At 35.0% G+C, this 21,964-nt stretch overlaps 2 protein-coding genes across 3 annotated transcripts in view; both read left to right on the forward strand.

Moving 5' to 3' along the window:
* Positions 1-14,079, forward strand: part of LOC110028536 (asparagine synthetase [glutamine-hydrolyzing] 2) — a 48,003-nt gene extending 33,924 nt beyond the window's left edge. The window contains exons 5-14 of the mRNA XM_020730434.1: positions 2,369-2,464; positions 2,636-2,730; positions 5,459-5,620; positions 9,226-9,306; positions 9,401-9,622; positions 11,092-11,226; positions 11,877-11,957; positions 12,047-12,133; positions 12,574-12,681; positions 13,623-14,079. Coding sequence (XP_020586093.1) covers positions 2,369-2,464; positions 2,636-2,730; positions 5,459-5,620; positions 9,226-9,306; positions 9,401-9,622; positions 11,092-11,226; positions 11,877-11,957; positions 12,047-12,133; positions 12,574-12,681; positions 13,623-13,865 — 1,310 coding nt within the window. The 3' untranslated portion in view covers positions 13,866-14,079. The remainder of the gene's footprint in view (positions 1-2,368; positions 2,465-2,635; positions 2,731-5,458; positions 5,621-9,225; positions 9,307-9,400; positions 9,623-11,091; positions 11,227-11,876; positions 11,958-12,046; positions 12,134-12,573; positions 12,682-13,622) is intronic.
* Positions 14,080-16,531: 2,452 nt separating this feature from the next.
* The window catches only part of LOC110028515 (probable fructokinase-6, chloroplastic), a 52,456-nt gene continuing 47,023 nt past the window's right edge, over positions 16,532-21,964 (forward strand). For both annotated transcript variants that reach the window (XM_020730402.1, XM_020730403.1), the window contains exon 1: positions 16,532-16,975. In XM_020730402.1, the coding sequence (XP_020586061.1) occupies positions 16,801-16,975 (175 nt within the window). In that variant the 5' untranslated portion in view covers positions 16,532-16,800. The remainder of the gene's footprint in view (positions 16,976-21,964) is intronic.

Consider the following 21,964-nt stretch of genomic DNA (forward strand, 5'->3'; position numbering starts at 1 on the left):
GCCGCCGCCCCGGCCTGCCCTAGGAAGCAGCTGCGGGGAAGCTGGCTGTCTGTTTGGTACAGCTGCGTGAAACCAGCTGTCAGACAGTTGTTTATGATAAAAAGACCATACTACCCCTGTTTGGTAAAACTGTTTAAAAGAATGATATAACAACCATTATTTTGGAGCTTTAGTAAGACCCCAAAGTGCTAACAACATCTGTTTATGAATAAGAACACATATGCTAATGAAATGACCCATGTTTAAGAGGGAAATTCAAAATATCATATCCGAACATGTCCCAACCAATGGCAAATGAAAGCAGTGATTACCATCAAAGGCATGGCACAATCCAAAGGGAAATTCAAGGAAAACATAATGATAAATATATTGGGTAAATAAATCATGTAAATATTAGAATTTAGGTCTTACATAAGTCAATACGTAAGAAATCATGTCTAAATTTGAGACATTCATGTACATGGGGGCATGAAACATAATGCCCACCATGAATGGCCCATGTTTAAGAGGGCGGGCCATGCATGTTGGCCTAAAGAAAGGGGCTAAAATTATAAAATTTATCTTCGCACTTGGTCATTTTGCGAAATGTATAACAGTTTTGTCTTTCTTTGCCAACGAATCAATAAAACTGGATTTAAATTAATGGATGCAATGTTACCTTCGACGAGATGCTCATGAATAGGTACAACATTTAGGATTCGTTTGAGAAGGCTTTGAGGTCCTGTGATTGGAGCGAATGCTAACCACTGCAAAAATTATCTTAACATTTTAAAGGTTAAGCAAGATGCCATGTTAAAAATCAATAATGATTTTGGTCATCATTAACTGTTAAATAACTTTATATATTTTTTATGTTGAAGAGCAAATTTCAATCCCAAGCGTTTTGAGATTCACAATAAACAAAATATGCACAATATTATATGAATTTCTGAGAAAAGATTTCAAAAATAATATCAAGCACAATGAAAATTGCAGATAAATTCACATTTCATTGATTTATACATACTTGCACTAAATAACTGGGATATTTAATGATAAATCCAACAACACTAAAAAACAAGAATATTTAGCATAAAAATTAAATTACATTTTATCAGACTTTGTCATCGAAGTTCAATGCTCATCATTGAACTACTGGAATCAACAGATTTGGAGCATTACTGCAGCAACCAATTCATTGATTCCCCCAATCATCCGATGAATCCAAGGAAGCTACAGACACGAAATCAAAAACCCAAATAAGAGAAATTAGAACAAAAATCGAAACAGAAACCGTATGAAAAACACCAGCAAAAATTGAGAGATCTGTTTCCGGTTTCAAATATAGTCAGATTAGCAGCAGTAAAAGGAAAAAAAAAGGAGGGAAACAGAGGAGAAGAAGCTCAACCTGAAAGATTGGAAGCCGATCTTACGAGATAGAGCATGGAATAAGAAATTGGCGCTATGGAGGAGCACCACAACGCCGGCGCAGCCGAGGACAAATAGTTCCATCATCTCTGTTCTTCTTCTTCTTCTTCGTCTTTGTCTTCTTCTTCAACTTGGTTAGAGATGCGCGGAAAATCTGAGGAGATCCAGATGGAGAAAGAAATATAGATCGATCGAAACAGATCGGGGAAGAGGGGAATGAATTATGGCTTCGCCGAACGAGATGCAAAATCGAGGGCACCGGGGTATAACGCCGAAGGAGAAAAGGCGGGGCCGCGGGTGGGAAGCGAGGCCGCGGGGTCGATCCCGCGGCCCGCTTTTCGTTCAGATTCGCGGTCGCCGTAGATGAAATGCCGCGCCAAACAATCTTCTTCGGCAGCCTCCGGCCGCACCGCGAGGATAAAGCCGCGCCACGCCAAACGGACCCTAAATGTTCAACTTCTAGTATTTTAGGTTATACATATTTTTAATCTTTGATTGTCTTATTTCAGTTTTACAAAAATTTAAACCCAAACTATGTCAATTAGTTTAATTTTCTTTTTTTTGGGTTTTCCGATCAGCAAGTTTTTCTCACACCCCTTATCTTACGTATGCTATGCCTTTTTATTTTAAAAAATCATCTCCCTTTTTTTCAAATTGTTTGTATTTTAGAATTTAGATAACTTTTTATTTTTTTAATCATATTTTTCTGTTCATATTGTAGTAATAATAGAAATTTCTTGAGGCTTATTCCCCATTTCTCGCCCCTTAAATTTCTCGCTTCAAAGTTAAAAAGCCTCATAATGACTATGTTTTCTAAAACACTCAGTATTTAACTCATATTGATTCTGTTTCATTTATTTCAATTAAATGAATGCCATACTTCATTTTTACCATATTTCATGTTTAATAATATATGTTTGATTTCCACGCTTCTAATACCATGCTTACTTTACTTTTGCAGGGTCTATTTGGTTTGCTTCAGAAATGAAAGCCTTAAGTGATGATTGTGAACGATTCATTTCCTTTCCTCCTGGTCATATATATTCTAGCAAAAAAGGTTCTTCTTCTGGCTGAGCTCTAAGTTTCCTTTAGAACTAACAGTCTACTGATGTTTTCTTTCATTCTTAAGTAAGAAATCTCATGTATAAGCAATAAATTTTGCGACTTGCCATATTTGCAGCTCAAACTAAACTTCTTATTTTCTTGAAATTTCTGTGATTTTATTCAGGTGGGCTTCAGAGGTGGTATAATCCGCTTTGGTTTTTAGAGCGCATACCATCAAGTGCTTATGATCCGAAGGTTTTGCGACAAGCATTTGAGAAGGTTTATACAGTTTTCTTTTGCCTTTCTGCTTAGCATAACTTTTTTCAAATTTTCTTTGCCAATATGGCAGAAATTACTAATTTATCAATGCCGTTGTGTTTAGAAATTCACACGAATACATCCAATACTGCGATAAGATTACTATGATTTGATTTGCTTGTTGTGATGTTTTCTGTTATATGAATTTTCTTAATCTTCTCTATGCCATTATGAGCAAGTAATTTTTCTGATGATGTTTCCACTTTTATGTGTTTCCAGCTTTGTTTTATGCTAAGCTCTTTGAATCAATTTAGAAAAAAATTATACATAGACCAACTCTAGCAAGTGATTTGGTGGCAATTTAGAATCTTATAATGTTTGACTAAACTTGTTGGTTAGTATGATATTAATTCTATTCATATAACTCAGCCTTGTGAAAACTCTCTATTTCCCAATAAATATTAAAATTTCTAGTAATCCAAGGATGAATTTCTAGGAGGCATTTTGTGTTGTTGATAAATATTACTTGGAGATTTTGCCCGCCCTCAATTTAGAATTTATTCCCTTTTTTTAAGGCATTTCATGAGCACAAGGTCCCATAGTTAATTATTTCTCTTGAACATATTAGAGAACATTATATTCCTGGTTTGAGGCCAGTCATCAGTTCATTGCAATTGCTGTTATACGTTGTTATTTTAACATTTGATTGCAATTGAATAAATGTTTAGGGCAATAATCTGAGGTATAAAAATCTGGCTTGATCGTATATAAATTGGGGACAATCGTATATACAATATGTTCATTTTGAGTCTAGTTTGGATTAATCATATATACGCTGCTTTTGTTTGCACACTTTTCAAAGACCATATAAAGGATGAAATGTAGCATTTTTGGCTGCAAGTATAATACTTCTGGAGGCTAATGTAACGCTTTGGCTTATCAGAAGTGAAAAAACTGCTGGAGGTTGATGCAACACTTTGGCATACCAGTGTGCGTCATATGGTAGATCAAATGTCAAAAACTATTTTTTTGCAATCAATATCTCTAATTTTACGCTTTAAATCCCATGGAAATTACCAGGAAATCTCAAAAAAATTTTGGAAGGTCTCTAAAATTTTATAAAGCTGCAATTCTACTATTAAAAATAATCAACGTGCTATTGGATCATCTTTAAGTTCACAATTTTAAAAAAATTCCAAAATTCTAATGCTTTGAACTAATGACCTTAAAATCATTCTGGCTTGAGTTAAATGCCCCTAGTATTTTGTGACCAAGATTAAAATGATCACAGGGCCTAACAATTACCACATTGAGCACCAAATTCTTCGCTAAGTCGGTAGAGCTAGTTATTCCATGAGGACCTAGCTTTTGTTGTATGGTCATGGTTGGTCAAGGATGTAAATTGTGTGCTTGTTATTTCTACGTTCCTCCATGAATCATGGAGGTTTTTCTCTTCACAAGTCAAGCAAATTCAACTTAATGCATGTGTTATTGCCATAGTTTGTATCTCAAAATTTGGCTTTTTTACGATCATAAAATTTATATGTGAGCTACAAAATTAGCATCCCAACCTCTTGTTGAGAGTTTAGTGTTGTTTTGAGGTATTTTCTTAGAAGAAGAATGAGATAATATATAAGTCAACTTAGAGATTTCGTCATCATTTTGTGAGGATTTTAAGATTTGGAGTTCAATGTTTCCCATAGGCACATGTCTTTATGATTAATTACCCCCCTCAATAATTGAGAACTTTCAATTAATGCTACTTATCAGGCATTAATGCATTTAGACTTAGCATATAGTGGTAAATAATTTAGGTTTAAAATAATGAAAATTTATCCCCAGGAACTTGAAGCGGCTGGTAGGAGAATGATGACAAACCAGACCATGATCTCATAGTTTCGTCATCTCTTTTATCAGTTTTTGATCTAATTAATCAAGGGAGATAGTCAACCCAATTTTACCTATGAATCCTTATCAATAGTCATGGGTTGCATCTTCTAAGGGATCTTATATACTTGAGGTAATATTTGCCCAAGGGGAATAATTTTAGTTAATATTAGCTAACAGAGAGCTTGATGCCATATCAAATGTATTTTATATTTTACAACTCAAGGGGTAAAGCTATTGAGGAATATAAGTGCTGCAGTTGTGATAATAATTTAAAGGTGTTAGTTGACAACAAACAACCCAGTCAGAAGAATCTAATCGTGATTCTTTTTCTACGGAGCAATTGGGATAAACAACACGGATAGAGGACTTAGACCACCATGGATAAAGGACTCACATCTCATTATGTTCATTATGCAAAATTTGTGTCAAGTTTTGGAAGTTTTGAGTTTGCCCTTTGTTAACCCATTCTGTCTTTAACTCAACCAACATCTGAATCATGTTTACATCAACATGCTTTTTAGTTGTTTTAAATGATTGCCTTAATGTGAAAATAAGTTTCATTGATCTTCCTGTATAAAACGGCTTCAGTCTCAGACTTCTATGTGATGTGACTCAAACCTTTGTCTATCTGTAACTTTATTTTATGCCTTAGACTTAATTCTCCTATACTTTTCAGAACTGTTATATCACTTTGCTTCTCATAATGATATTATAAGGATCTTTTATTCTTAATTCTTCATTGGGTAAATTGATTTGGGATACATCTTGTTGAGTTCATTTATTTTAATGTTGTGGTATGTGTCTAAAATTTAATTTAATTTTTTGATGCGTTATTTACTCTTTTTACTCTGTCTTGCAGGCAGTTGTAAAGAGGCTGATGACTGATGTACCTTTTGGAGTTCTGTTGTCTGGTGGATTAGACTCTTCTCTTGTTGCTTCGGTTGCTTCTCGCCACCTGAGTGAGTCAAACTTTGCTAAGCAATGGGGATCTAAGCTACACACGTTCTGCATTGGGTTAAAGGTTCTCTGGCTTCTTAGTACTACAACTTAAACTGATTTTAATCTTTATTTTCGGTGGTTTAATGATGAAAAGTTCTTTTCTTCGGAGTTTTCCTTAACAAAACTTAGAATAGATTGCATGGCATTTTAAAGTAAATTTCAATATTGGATTTCAACTTGGTTCTTGACCATGGTTTTTATCTATTGACCAAATATCATGTTTATCCAGTGGCTTTTTACAGTGCTAGTTAGAAATCAAAGAATTCGGGGCATTAGGCTGGGTTTAATTTGCACATGTCATGTTCACTATGTGCTTGATGTTGACGCCTGATTGCCTTGAAGTTTTGCTCATGTATTTATTGGTTATATTTTTGTTTGTTGTATCCTTGGAGTTCCAAGGTTCTTTTGTTAATTGGTTCACTTATGCAGCCTTTTGTGCAGGTTATTTTTTATTTGGAAGTTTTACATGCATACCACTTTACCTATGCATGAAATGGTGTGCTTTACCTTTTAAGCATTAAAATGTGGTATTTTTTATGTGTTATAAAAGATTTGGTTGTTATAAATGTAAAAGATAAAGTTTAGGTGTTAATAGTAAATACATAGGAATTGAGTGGTGTGCATGTAAATGCCCCTTCTTATTTTGGACAAAGCATTTCAGTCGATTGCTATTCTGCTCTTTATAGGGATTGCTAAGATGACTTGAAGATGTTGTTGAATGATTTATAAATGAAGAAAATTCTGTCATAGATGTGAATTCCTTGATAAAAAATTGAGATGTCCTTTAAGTTGGTGAAGAGCAAACATTCTTTTATTAATAGCATTTTTTTCTGTTTTGAATTAAATTTCAGAATTTATGATTTTATGGTTTAAGCTGTTACTTAGGTGCCTTTTTTCTCTATTTCTTTTCTAGAACAAACAGTGAACTTTTCTTTTCTCGTCATTGAATCTCAGCACTTTCTGCTTCCCATGCATAGCATTCCCCCTTCCTTCCAGCCTTCCAACTTCATTTGTAACGCATCAACATCTTTCTTTCAAATTCTTACATCTGACAACTTCAAAATTGAATCCAAAATCATCTTTTAAACTCCCAAAAAATGGACTACTCAAATATAAAATAATTAGGCTTTCTACATCTCGCCAAACCAACTGCCAATCAAATTCAAGCACCAAAAATCCTACTGCTAACCCTATTAAATTTATAACCTTAGTCAAACCAGCTTTCAGTGCCTCGTCCAGCCTACTGCCACACGTTGCCGTGAAAAGTGTTAAAAGAGAATAGTAGATCATGTTGAGAACAATGTCATACCCTTGCACTTAATCCAAGACAATTGCTTTTTACAATTGATAAATCAGATTTGTCTGATTTCTAAAATAAGCTATTTTTTATGTTTTCCTATAAGGTATCCATCTTGTTATTATTTTGGGCATTTTTGTTTTGGATCACAACTTATAAAAACATTTATTTTTAATATATGATGTATCATTGATTAGCATTAGCTTTTCTTGTGAAGCGATTAAAAAAGTTTTGAATTGTATTAGGGTTTTAATGGGGATCAATATTTGGTTTACACTATTTTATTGACAATTGAGATACTTACAGAAAATATTAATATGTGAGATTTTTTATTGGAAGATGTTAATGGTTATAACAAAGGATAAAATAGTTAGAAGATAAGATGCTCAAGATTTGTTAAAGGAATAATGAGTATGTATGTAATGTGTCAATATTGTTGAAGATCAAGTAATGCTAACATGTGACAGATTTAGGTTTCTTGGATTTATTATATGAAAGAATTAATATATAAATTTCAATATAACTCCTATGGTTGAGACAACTTCTTTAAACATGAAGGGTATAAGATGTACCATGTGAAGTATATAATAAATATTTAAAGATAAATTTAATAAACCTTTATTTAAACAGAAATATTATCTGGTATGGGATTTGGGTGATCAGGAAGTTAATAATAATCAAGTTGAGTATGGTAGATATGAAAGTGCAAATTAAGATAGATTTTTGGTAAAATTAGAAGGGATAAACTGAGAAATGATTGACTTATGGAGACAAAGGGGGTAAGCAGATATTGAAGATACGTTATTGGTAAATATATTTGGGTGGTTTAGGAAATATATTTGGGTGGTTTAGGCACATATAACAACGGGTAAGAAATCCAAAATAAAATGGTTTGATAAAATTATGCAGGAAGAATTAGGAAGGAAAAGGGTTGACCAAAGGTAACATGATTAATTTTTGTTTTACAAAAATATTTTTGCAAAATTGAGCAAATATCATGTAGCACTCAATAGGAATATAAAACCAACCCAAATAATTTCTTAGGCTAATTATGATTATGAGGCAAAATTTAGAGCTCAATGCATCCTATTTGCTAATTCTGTTTATTTATATGACCTTGGACTTGGAAGTCTTTTGTTAATTGTCTAGATTCTTTGAGTAATGTCATCTCATGATCCTTTCCTTATTCCTTGGGGCTCTTTTTTTGTACATTATGGTTCTTTAGGACCCCACTTAGTTAATTAGGATCATTAAGATGAATATGAGAAGTCCATTAGGTGTTATATTTAAATGAAGAAATTTTCTCTTGATCGAAGGTATGATATCCTTGGTCAAATGTGAGGCTTGAAACTTTTTTCAGAACGTGCATTTGCCTAAGTGTGAAATTTGAGATGCTCTGCATTGCACACCTATTTTAGAGAGATACATGGCAATTGCGTTGCTTTTAAGCAGACATATGGGTCCTGCATAAAATTCAAATGGCAAAGGATTTGAATTTAATTGTTTCATAAGCTGTAATTATCAAAGTATTTTTTTTTCTTTTTGTTCCGTTTCAAATGATCCCAGTTAATTCATATTTTTCATAATTATATATACCGTTTTTAATATAACATTAGTATCTTGAGGTATTTATTTTTTGTAAAAAGAAAACTTATATTTACTGCTGGTTTATCCACTATCCAGATTGATTAAGCAGATTTTACTACTTTTCTTAAGTTTCAGTAACATTTACTTATTAAAAATTTTATTAAGTTCTGATTATAATTAAATATGCAAAGTAGAAATCCAAAATAGAGTGCAAAACCATTAAAGCTGTTGAAAATGGTATTTTAAGCAAAAGCTGAATCCAAGGTCCACCACGGCCTTGCTTTGGACCATGTTTACTGACTATCACGTTGTAGCTACTGATTTTTTTAAGTTTTTTTGCACAAATTGCTTTTGAAGGCATCATTAATTGTTGACTCTATATGTCATTATGTTTGTTATTTTTCTGGTCATTTGATTGATGACAGGGTCTTATGTGTAGTAATGCTTATGAGAGCTAATTTTTAAATACAAGTTGTATGGTAGAAGGCTCTCAACATATATTTCTGTAATCTAGTTGTGCAATATGTACTTTTGTGGTTTGACGGAAAAGTGCACATATCTTGTATTACATTTACAGATTTGGCATGAGCTTGCAAGTATGTATGTTGGGCTGGGGTTGGATTTGGAATTTGTTAAATTACTGTGGTTATCAGCAAATTTATCAATATAGTGAATAAAGAGAATTTTTTTTTTAATTTCTTTTTTTTTTGTTGATAAGCTTCTTAGATTTATGATTTGAACAGGGTTCTCCGGATTTAAAAGCGGCGAGAGAAGTCGCAGATTATCTCGGAACATTTCATCATGAGTTCCACTTCACAGTTCAGGTAGTAGGGTGTAATACTATTGCTGTTTGAAAATGGAAATAGAGAATGAGATTTGAGTTGCAGTTTAATCTGTTTTTCTTTTCTCATTGGACAGGAAGGCATTGATGCTCTTGAAGAAGTTATCTATCATGTAGAGACATTTGATGTGACCACTATTAGAGCAAGCACCCCAATGTTTCTTATGTCTAGGAAAATAAAGTCTTTGGGTGTAAAGATGGTTCTTTCTGGGGAAGGTTCTGATGAAATATTTGGAGGCTATCTATATTTCCATAAAGCACCGAACAAGGAGGAGTTCCACCTTGAAACGTGTCGTAAGGTATGATGCATTTGAGTTTTCATGGCTTAGGGCAGCCATTTGAAATTAGGGACATTTAGATACATGGCACAAAATTCTTGTGTATTTACATACCTCACCTAAATTTTTATATTTACATGCATAGCACTCAAATGTTTAATATCAGATAAAAAATAACATTACTATGACTTTTTAAAAGTGAAATGCATCTTTTCATGCATAGGCTTAAAGCACGAAAGTGTTATGCATGTAAATATGAAATTTTAGGGGTCTAAATATATAAGAATTATGTGCTACCTATGTAAATTTCCCGTGATAGTATTAAGCATATCCCTTATTGTCTTTAAAAAGAAAAAAAAAAATGAAATTAAATGCTATGATTTGGTTGGACGAGAATTTGATCTTTGAGAGTCTTGATCAGAGCTTTTTTGAAAATTTATTGTTGATCTGCCGGCATCCTGCGCCCTGCGTAAGATATTCTTATTAGGAATTTTCAGAAGTGTTTTTGTTTTGAATAATGCATCCTTCTTAAAGTTTTATTGTGGATAGAGTCCCCAACTTCCTGCATCTAATTGCATGCATATAATATTGTTGTGTGATGCTTAACGAATGCCATATTTTTTCTTCACTGATCACAATTGCCTTGGGTGATTAATGTTCATATAAGTGATATTATGGAATGTTTCTACCATGCTGTTGGTTTTTTTTTTCTTGGTCTGCGTTCACCTACTACATCCTTCACATTGTTTGTGCGATGTTAGGGATTAATGTTTGGAAGATTTACATACATAACACTGAATTCTTATGTATCAACATATCTAACACCTAAACTTCAGTTCTTACATATATGCTATCTTACTTGAACATGAAATGTATTTCACTTTTAAACATTAAAATTGTAGTGCTTTTGGTGTGATATGAAAGATTTTGGTGGTATAAATGTGAAAAAGCAAAGTTTAGGTGTTAAGCAAAGTTTAGGTGTTAGAGGTGTTAGATATGTAAATACATAAGAATAGGTTGGTATGTAGGTAAATGCCCCTTAATGTTTTCATGAATAGCAGTTCGTAAGCTTATAATGCACAGCTTTTCTCATCAATTGATCTAATAGGGTCCTAGTAAGAAAATCTCATCATTTATGGTCTTCAGTTCTACCTTAATTCACCTTCCCTATTTGGGTGTCCTGTTATTCAGACTGAACAGGCGTGGGTGCCTTTTGGGGCCTATAATACATCTAACACCTAAACTTTAATATTTACGGTCATAACCGTCAAATCTTTAACAACACAAAAAATATGATATTTACTAACTTTTTGAAAGTCAAATGCATCTTATTCATAGGTTTACTGCACCATGGTGTTATAAATGTAAATATCAAACTTAGATGTTATACATGCCAATTCATAAGATTTGTGTGGTTCGTATGTAAATTTCCTCTTTTTATTTCTGCTCAAACTTATGTGCTTAATAGATTTGTGTACTTCTAACTGTAGATCAAATCTCTTCATCTGTATGATTGCTTGAGAGCCAACAAAGCAACATCCGCTTGGGGTCTAGAGGCTCGGGTTCCTTTTCTCGACAAGAATTTTGTCAAAGTAGCAATGGATATTGATCCTGAATGGAAAATGGTAATTTCTGGCTTTCTAATCGGTCTAGTTCAAACTCGTGTAAAGATGCACTAGAATTTATCAAGCATTAATCCATAAATTATGGTAAAATGAAAGACAATTAGGGTTCCTAATTGTATGTAAATGGTTTATAAATTTCTATTTTTGTTTAATACAAAGGTTGAGTCTTTGAATGAAATAGGATTAATAATGAAGGTCGGACAGGTATGCAGTTAGATTTTTCATCTTTACTGTTATATATAGTTTCTGTTTACGAAGCATTTTTGTATCATTTTCCTTTTTGTATGAAAGAAAATGGTTCATGTTATAGGCTACAAATCTCTATAACCTCTTCACTCTATTCACTTTGTTATCTTTCCATTTTGATAAAATCATGAAATGTTTTTAACATTTTTTTCTTATTTAGTTTCAATTCTATCTCTCTTCACCGAAGCATTTATTTATTTATGATATTTTGTGCTGATGAATTACTTTAAAGTAGATATAAATTATATGCTGATCCAATTGTTTAATATTGTCCTGCAAATATAGAGCCCAAGCAATCATCTAGCTCTACCATACCTTGCGCTGTGTTTCTGACAATGTACATGTTCTATTTATATGATTCTCTGACATGTTATAAAATTCATATTTTTTTTAATGAAATCCAGATCAGACCTGATCTTGGCAGGATCGAGAAATGGATATTGCGCAATGCTTTTGATGATAATGAGAGACCATACTTGCCCAAGGTTGTCAATTTGTAGATAGTTATGTTCACAGAATGCAATCATTTTCAAGTTATAAAAACTGATATTACTGCCTTCTTTTGGGCTTTTAGCACATACTTTACAGGCAGAAGGAACAATTCAGTGATGGCGTTGGTTATAGCTGGATTGATGGCTTGAAGGACCATGCCAACCAACATGTAATTGTTGCAATGTTTATTTTGGGAAAACTACATTCCTAGCCGACAATTCTTATGTATTTACATATCTCACGCCTAAACTTTCATATTTACATACATACAAAGCATTTTGGTGCTTTAAACCTATGCATGAAAGAATGAATTTCACTTAAAAAAATATGATAATAGTACTATTTTTGATGTGATATTAAAGATGTGAGTGTTATATATGTAAATATGGAAGTTTCGGTGTGTGATATGTAAATACATAAATATTTGGTTCTATTAATGTAAATGCCAATTTTATTTTTTCTTTTTTTTGGTTTCAATTATTGGGATTTAAACATTTTCAATTGATTTACTTTCTTTGTATTGATTATATTTTGAGATAAATTTGAGTTTTTTGATATTCTGATATATGGAAACATACTCATGCATTCTGGAATACGTCTTTGTTCCAGGTTTCAGATGCCATGCTGAATAATGCGAGTTTTGTTTATCCCGAGAATACCCCATCGACGAAGGAGGCGTACTACTACCGCACTATATTTGAGAAATTATTTCCTAAGGTAGGTAACCAATTTTAATTGATTTACTTGAAATTCAAAAAAAAGGAATAAATAATAAAAATTTACAGAATGAAGTTGGCAAAAATATTGCTTTTTATGGAACCATTGGAGGTGGATTGGAGGTTTTGGATAATGGAGAATGTCGTTTTATCTCCTGTAATCCAAATGCTGACCACATTATTATGAAATTATTGTTAAGGGACATTTACATACATACCACACAATTCTTATGCATTTACATATCAAAGACCAAAAGTTTGATATTTACATTCATAACACTCGAATCTTTAACCTTGCATCAAAAACACCACTTTATTAATTTTTTAAAAGTCAGATGCATCTTTCTATGCATAAATTTTTGACACCGAGATGTTATAAAGGTAAATAGCAAAATTTCGGTGTTAGATATATAAATTCATAAGAATTGTGCGGTAAGTACGTAAATTTTCCTATTTTTAACTCTTCAAACACCACCAGGCTTAGGGTTCGTTTGAGGCAGCTGCATCTTTTTAGAAAGACAATTTATGAATCTGTAATTATTCTAAAAGCTGTTGTAGTTATTATAAATAATTTTTTCTCCTCAAAAAAACGGGCATGCCACTTTCTTGCAACTGTTAACATTTTAACAAATCTGAAACAGCTTTCCACCATGAACTTTTTTTGTAAAACAACAAGAAAACAGTAGCCAAATAGTGGTGTGGCAGCAAATCCAAAATGCAGAGCAGTGAAAAGCACAAATTTTCATCCAAATTCTTTAGCATTCCAAGTTTTTGCTAATTCTTGAGCAGCTTTGAAGCACAACTAGGCACAACAATCACAATCAATTCTCTAACATGACATTTTTTGGCTGAAATTTCTCAAAACATATCTCCCAATTCTCAAATTCTGCTTCACATTTCAGAAATGATTTACTTAATGAGATTGATGATTTTCATGAGCAGAATGCTGCGAGATTGACGGTTCCCGGCGGCCCAAGTGTGGCTTGCAGTTCTGCCAAAGCAGTGGAATGGGATGCAGCTTGGTCTAAATGTCTCGACCCATCCGGCCGCGCGGCCGTCGGAGTTCATTCGGCTGCATATGAATCGACTGCTTCCGAAGCTTCGGCTCAGGAGAATGGCTCTTCTTTGATTGATTTGTCTGAGAAGAAGTTAGGCTACTTTGAAGCACCTACTGTTAGTATTTGACTGATTGCTTTTCTTTCTTGGTGCTGAAACAGCAAAGCAGATTCAGATGTTTGGATTTGTAATTTTGTATTTTGTCTTTTTTATTTATTTATTTTTAAATTTCAACTCTTCATATAGATGTCTGGGAAGGGTCTGTGTTTAGGAGTTTAGGATTGTGAAGCTTTGTTGGCCAAATTTTAATTTAATAGCTTTTTATAATAGAATAATGTGTTGATTTAATGGCTACCATGCATTTTGCATTTTGTGTTGAAGGTCTCAGATTTTATGCCACATAATTCTTATCTATCAACTCATATATTTACATGCATAGCAATCAAATTTTTAATATTACATCAGTAGGTTTATATTTATTAATTTTTTAAAATTAGAATATACTTTTTATGCATAATTTTATGACATCAAAATATTATAACTAAAAGTATCAAATTTTAGATGCAAGATATATAAATACATTGAAACGGGCGATTTATATGTAAATTTCTCGCTCTTTTAAAAGTTTTTAAATTTGTTAAATTGCTACATTTAAATAAAGATTTTATTATTTGGGGTAAAATGTCATAAAAAATTTATTTGAGTAAATATATTATTTAAAGTGTTTTTTTACAAATCATTAAGGGAGTGGTGTTATTATGTGGAGTCCTTGTGTTACTCAATTGGATGCTTAGAACGCTCAATTGTCGTTCAAGCTTGACGTCATTCAAGTTTGAGGATGAGTTCTGGGGAACTAATCTTGAAAAAAAAAATATTGCACACATCGCCCAATGTCTGGAAGGTAGTTCTGCTGTGCTTGGTACATGTTCAAAGTCGAGAGCATGACACTCTAGCTTGCAGTGATCAAATGCCAAGACTAGCAATGTCGATGTGCCCTTTGGAGTGTTGTTGCACCCTTTTGCGGCACCCTAGTGTCGGTCCAAGTATTTGTGCAGTTCTCTGATTTAGGTATTGATTCTGTTGATCAGAAGTGAGGGCGTTAAAATTAGATTTTGTTTTATGTTCTGCTAAAGAGTGGAGAGAATGTCTTGAAGTGCTTGGAAGAGATGAGAAACTTGAGTGTGGTGTAACTAACATAATTTTCTTCATTTTCATCATAATAGATTTTTTTTTGTGGTGTGACTTCATGATTTTTTCTTTTGTTCTTGGGTTCTCTTACAGTAAATCTTGATATTCATTGCATCTCTTATGATTATTTTTATGCACTTATGTTCTAAGTTTTACTCGGGATCTCTCAAATCAATTTCCGCAAATCTCTTGCAACAAGTGGTTGATGTGACATGATTTTGAATATGAATGTACAACATTACACTAATAAAGCATACGCGCTTAAATATTGATATAATACTGAACATTACAACAACATTTTAAATTAATACGTGCCTCTCGTTATTTTTTAAAATCTCTTTTGTGAAATTTGCATTTTGTAAATTTATAATCTTTATCCTCCATATTTTTAAAAATCTCTTTTGAGTTTATATTATTATAAATTCATCTAGCTATAAATTCATTCATAGCTAGATGAATTTATAATGATATAAACTTGGACTTATATTAAAAAAAAAAAGATTTCAACAGCATTAAGTGCTACAAAAGTCACTTGATATAGAAGGGGAATTCATTTGTGTTGTGTTATAAATGTTGTGATTGTATTCAACTTTTTTTATCCAATTCTTAAAGCTCTGGATCATTATTGTTTTAATCCAAATATTACCTAAGTTCAGCATTGAGTACGCTCATGCAAAGTCAACATGTAAATTATGTTTGTGCTTACATCTTTGTTATGATTATATATATATTTTTTAAGCTTAATATATTAAGCTTAGAAATTCATTTGTAATAGCTATCATCGTTAGATAATCTATGCATGTTTTTGATTTTACCATTCGATGGTGCATTACATGCATCAGGGATTGTACGAGGCATTCAATCATGATAATGTCTTTTTTTTATTAGAACCCAAAAATTAAAGCATAATCAATCCTTTGAGTGTATCATTTTTTTTAGTTGGTACAAAAGATGAAACCTTTGAGCCAAAAGACAAGGAGGAATATGTCAAGCCTTGAATTGACCAATTTACCATAGTTTTTAAGGAGGTGAATGATGTTTGGGGTAAAAGAGGTGAAAGAGTAAATCAAACTCCAAGCATAAAGCCTAGTAGATGTGTTAGTTGCGAGATTTGATGTAACATTGACACATTTTTGAAAGATTTATTTCCTTGGTTAGAGGGTATTTTTTATCCTTTTTTAATCTTGGGTAGTTAATATAACTACATCTCCAATACAAAACACTTTCATGAATAGTTGCGACCATCCGATATAATAAGTAACAAGACAAGTTATTTTTTACTTCTAGCCGTCGTTCGCATAAATTTCTGATCAATTCTATCAGACGTCCTATTTAACCTGCCGTTTAGGTTCAATGAGATTATCGATCGCTTGGGCAAGTGCGCTAAATTAGCCAGTTACTTGATAATCTTTCATATGAAATTTCGATATGAAAATATGGAGGCCCTTTCGAACTGTTTGATTTCATTGAGATCCGTGCAGATATTTTTTCTATATACAATAATAGATATTTTTATCGAATTAAATTCGTTTTGAAAGATATAAAATTGAATTATTTATTATTTTATAATTAAGTTAGACTGGTTATAATGGGAAAGAATACAATTATGATTTTCCCTTCTCGTTGCCCTCAGTGTCGTCTCCTCAGTTCTCTGTCGCTGTCAACAAAAATTCCTGCATCGTTCTTTCGGTTTTCCTTCCTCACTACTCTTCCTTGTAGCGGGGGTGCTCGCTTGACATTATCTGGATTTTTTTTGAGCTCCACTCCTCTTTTGCCTCCCACTATATTCCAGCTGATCTCCACTGATCCTCAGTGTCCTTGTTGCGAAAGAAGATGGATCTAAGAATCTAACGAACTGGAGAGCCAGGACTGCTTCATGGCTCTCCACGCTTCCGCTTCTTGCGCAGGAGGCCCGGCATCAATTTCCCGGCTAAGGTCCAGAAATTCTTTCTCCTTTCCCATGTCTTTCCGTGGGAGGCGATGCATCCGACATGGCATCTGCCCTTCTATTGTTAGCTCGTGCTTTCCTCTCCCGGCTGGAAGAAGCCGAGGTTTGGAGCTCCAGTTCCTTTTTCTTATTTCGCTTATTACCTTCCATGCGATTTCTTAACTTTCAATTAAATTTGTGAGCTTGCTTGGGAATGCATAGTTATCTAGTTGCCGAAAAAGACAATAATATGCGTTGATTTTGCTATTGCGGGCCAAAATTATGTAACTGAGATCTAAGAAATGTCAAAATCTTAACAAACTGTAGAAAATGTTCTTAGTCTTCAACTTCAACACTTTATGAATGATATATTGCAGACCATGGAGTCAAATCTTTGATCAAACAAGCAAGAATTTAATTAATTTATCAAAGAAATATGAATAAAAATTCCCGTTTGATGGGCTACTTGGTAGGTTTTCCTGTTTCTTATTAATAGGGTTTCCTTTACTATGTTCAATTAGAAGGGGTGCCACTTTCTGATGCCTAACCCTTAAGTTCAGTATCTCGTTGGACTCAAGAGAGGGGCGAAGCAGAATCCCTCTGAGCTGTTGGAAACTCACCAACGAAATTCAAGAGAAATCATGAATTAGTAGAAATAGTCACTGCCTTCATCTTTCTTCTTATTCCATTTAAATAATAAAAACATATTACAAACCTCCCATCCCAATTGGGAAGGTAATAAACTATAAAATTACTTTTAGGAAAACAAATAAACACATAACATAAAGGAAAACATAACCGAAAAAAAAAATTAATTAACTTTTAAAACGGGAGCCTTTAATTGAGTTTCTTAAAACACCACTTTTAAAACTTTCTTTTGCCGAATTTGAATTTTGAATTTGAAATTAGGATTTATTGCCCTTCCTGATTTATCTCGGTTTCCAAATCCTCCTCCATAATTTCCTCTGGATTTGCATCAATTGTCGGTGCTCCTGAAGAACTTGACTCTGACTAGTTATGTTGACAGTAAAGAACAAAAAGATATGGATTTAAACGTTGGAGCTCAGATGCTTGTAACCAAACAGAGATCGAATTTGGACGATTTTTCCATTGGACTAAGAATTTGAAATATCCTCCCCGGCGAGTCAAACAAATTGGTGGTCCAAAATGACAGCAATCTCATCTCGTGGTATTGTATTTTCTGGCATTCGCATGATCGATGATTCGCTTTGAGCTGGTAGTGCAGAAAAATCACGGTTATCTCCTTTGAATGCAGTAAGGTTTTCGATGTTAAACACTGGGCTAATGCCGAAGTTGGAGGGTAGTTCAATAACATAGGCATTAGTTCCTAATTTCTTGATAAATTTAATAGGGTCTGCTCAGCAGGCATGAAGCTTGGTAAAACTCCCCGGAGGAAAACGCTCCGGTCTTAACCGAACAAGGACCAGATCCACATTGTTAAATTGACGATTTTTACGTTTTGAGTTTGTTGATGTTGCATAAGAATTTGTGTGGAACGTAAAGCGTTGCTTGCATTCTTCGTGAATAGTTTGCATATAACTAGCAAAATCCACTGCAGCCTCACTTGGCCTAGGTGGCTACGACAATGAGTTGATATCTAGTGGAGTGTTGGGTCGAAACCCATAAACCACTTCGAATGGAGCACAACCTGTTGATATATTAACAGAGTTATTGAAGGCAAACTCTACATGAGGAAGTATCATATCCCAGCTGGTAACGTGATCCGCAACAAGACAGCGTAGTAAGTTCCCTAAACTCCTGTTGGTCACTTCAGTTTGACCGTCAATTTGGGGGTGAAATGCACTTGAAAACATCAACTTGGTTCCTATTTTTGCCCACAGAGTCTTCCAAAAATAGCTTACAAATTTGACATTTCTATCAGACACTATGGAGGATAGGACACCATGTAAACGGACAACCTCCTTCATGAATATTGCTGCAACTTTGGATGCATCAAAGGTTTTGTGGCATGGAACAAAATGGGACATCTTTGAGAAGCGATCTACCACCACCATGATTGAGTCGTGTTGCCGAAAAGTCTTGGGAAACCCAAGAACAAAGTCCATACTTATGTGTTGTCGTGATTTGTCCGGAATGGGAAGTGGTGTGTAGAGTCTAGGCTGCTGCTTGGTCTCTTTATTGAGTTGGCAAACTCGGCACCGGTCAACCACGGTGTTCACATCTCTCCTTAATAAAGCCAAAAAGAAACGATCAGCCACAATAGCATAGGTTTTATCATACCCGAAATGTCCCGCCAAACCCCCACCATCGAGTTTGGAAATTAGAAACTCTCGCATTGACCCGCGCGGAATGCAAAGGCGGGACTTGAAGAATAAGTCCTCCTGCAACATGTAGTCATTACCCGATGGCCGATTGTGCTTGAGATCATTCCATACCTTGCTGAAATCTTCGTCATCGGCATACTCGGTTTTGAGACTGTCGAATTCTGTAGTATTGATGGTAGATAAATGTAACACATGAGGCCTTCTGCTCGCCCAACTTATGCTTAATAAGAAATTCAAATTGCTGCAGGTAATCCATTCAACGTGCATGTCTTGCATTCATTTTGCTTTGAGAATTTAAGTGTTTCAAAGAGTCGTGATTGGTATAAAGAATGAATTCCTTATGGATTAAATAAGGCCGCCAGTGCTTCAATGTTTGAATTAATTCATAAAATTCCATATCATAAACTCAGTAACGCCTGCGAGTCTCGTTGAGTTTTTCACTGAAAAAGACAATGGGATGACCTTCTTGACTTAGAACAACTCCGATTCCCACATGCGAAACATCACACGCCACCTCGAAAATCTTAGAGAAATCTGACAATTTGAGTACCGGTGCTTGTCCCATTTTTTTTAATCTCAGTGAAGGCTTTTGTTGCCGCGACACCCCACAGAATTTTTTTTTTCAAGCACTCAGTGCTTGGGGCCATTATGGTGCTGAAATTGCGAATAAATCGTCGGTAGAAAGTGACCAGACCGTGGAAGCTTCTAACTTCAGAGAAATTCTCGGGTGTTGGCCATGCCTGGACAGCGTGCACTTTTACAGGATCGACCTCAACTCCCTTGTCTAAGATGATAAAACCGAAGAACTTGACACTTGTCTTCATAAACGAACACTTCTCCATATTAATAAAGAGTTGTTCCGCCTTCAAGACCTTCATTACCTGTTCGATGTGACTCAAATGTTCCTACACGCTTTGACTGAAAATTAATATATCATCAAAGTATACTACAACAAATTTACCCAAAAAGGGTTTGAGGATTTGCGTCATGACTCGCATGAACGTGCTGGAAGCGTTCGTTAATCCAAAAGGCATAACTAACAATTTGAACAACCCAACTTGAAGGCCGTCTTCCATTCATCCCCTGGTCGTATCCGAATTTGGTGATAGCCGCTCCGGAGATCAAACTTGGTGAAAATGAAAGAGCCACTTAGCGAGTCTAACATGTCATCGAGGCGTGGGATGGGAAATCGGTACTTCACGGTTATTTTGTTGATTGCGCGGCTGTCTACACACATCTTCCAACTACCATCATTTTTCGGTGTCAACAAAATTGGAACAACACAGGGACTAAGGCTTTCTCGAATAAACCCTTTGTCTAGCAAGTGTTGAATTTGTCGACTAAGCTCTTTGTTTTCCGTTGGGCTCATCCGATAGTGTGGGATGTTGGGCAAATTTGAACCGGAGATCAAGTAAATAGCATGTTGGACTTCCCGAAGAAGAGGGAGTTGATTTGGCGTTTCATCTGGCATGATATCCTGGAATCCTTCCAGCAATGCTGAGAGCTCCGGTGGAACATGATCGTCCCCTTGCGTCGCCTCACGTGTGACTATCATAAGCACCATCTGGTGGTCATGCATGCGCGAGTGAATGGGTGTATCGCCAGAACTGAGCACGTTTCCGTCTTTGCCTCAAATTCCGTAACCTGCAAGGGATCTAAAACAAACTTTTTACCTTTAAAATCAAAGGAGTAAGTGTTGGCGTACCCGTCATAAATAACTTTCCGATCGAAGAGCCAGGGTCGCCCCAATAACAGGTGGAAAACTGTCATAGGAATTACATCGCACCATGCTTCATCTGCGTATGTTTTCCCCAGCGAGAAGTTAATCAAACAACGTCTCTTCACAAGGACGGAATTAGTTTCATTAACCCAACTAATCCGAAAGGGAGCAGGGTGCTTTTCTGTCTTTAATTTTAGTCGTTCTACGACGGTTTCAGAAATCACATTCATGGCACTCCCGTTGTCAATTATTACGTTCAACGCCCGACTGTTATGCTTCAGTTGTGTATGAAAAATATTGGTGCGCCGCCACTTGGGGTTGGTCTGGAGTTCTTTTTTTGATCCCATCAATACACTCTTGATTACGCATCTGGGTAGCTCTGACGCGCTCAAATGTTCTTCACTGTGAATATCCTCATCGGCGTGTCTTCGCCTACCTCTACCCCCAGTAGCTTCTTCTCGCAGATAAAGGCTAATTTCTTGTCTCTTGTCGGATACACGACGACATAGTTTCCGAAGTCTTTACGCTTATAACACTGGGGTCTGTCGCTGGTAACCTTTGTTTTTCCCTTTAAGTTTCCACTTTCCGCAACTCTGAAGTGATCTTTCGGAGCTGATGCTCTTTGGAAGGAGTTGGAGTAACATGTTCTTTGTCTTGCGTCTGTTGCCGTCACTTTCTTCATCACCGTAGAACCTATTTGTTTCTCAATACGGAGAGCCAACTAGTATGCCTCCTCATCAACGTTGATTAAGCGAGCAGTCCACATCTCGCTACGTAGCTCACTTCGCAAGCTGGTGCGGTATCGAGCCAAAGTTTGTTATTCGGTTTCAACGATTTTGCTGCGGACAGTCAACTCGTGGAAGCGGTCCGTGAATTGATCCACACTCATCGGCCCCTGCCTGAGCTGCAACATTTCCTCGAACATCATTTGCTCGTAATCGATGGACAAATATTTTTTATCGAGCCTTGTCGGCAGCTAAAAAAAGTTGTTTTGTGGAGGTCGCCCGTAAAAAGCTGTCGGTCCCCGGAATCGAAATCACGTCGCCCGCTTCGGAAGGACGTTTTAATTTATATATATATTTAGTTT

This window comes from Phalaenopsis equestris, unplaced genomic scaffold (assembly GCF_001263595.1).
Source record: "Phalaenopsis equestris unplaced genomic scaffold, ASM126359v1 Scaffold000513, whole genome shotgun sequence".
NCBI classification, from domain to species: Eukaryota; Viridiplantae; Streptophyta; class Magnoliopsida; order Asparagales; family Orchidaceae; genus Phalaenopsis; species Phalaenopsis equestris.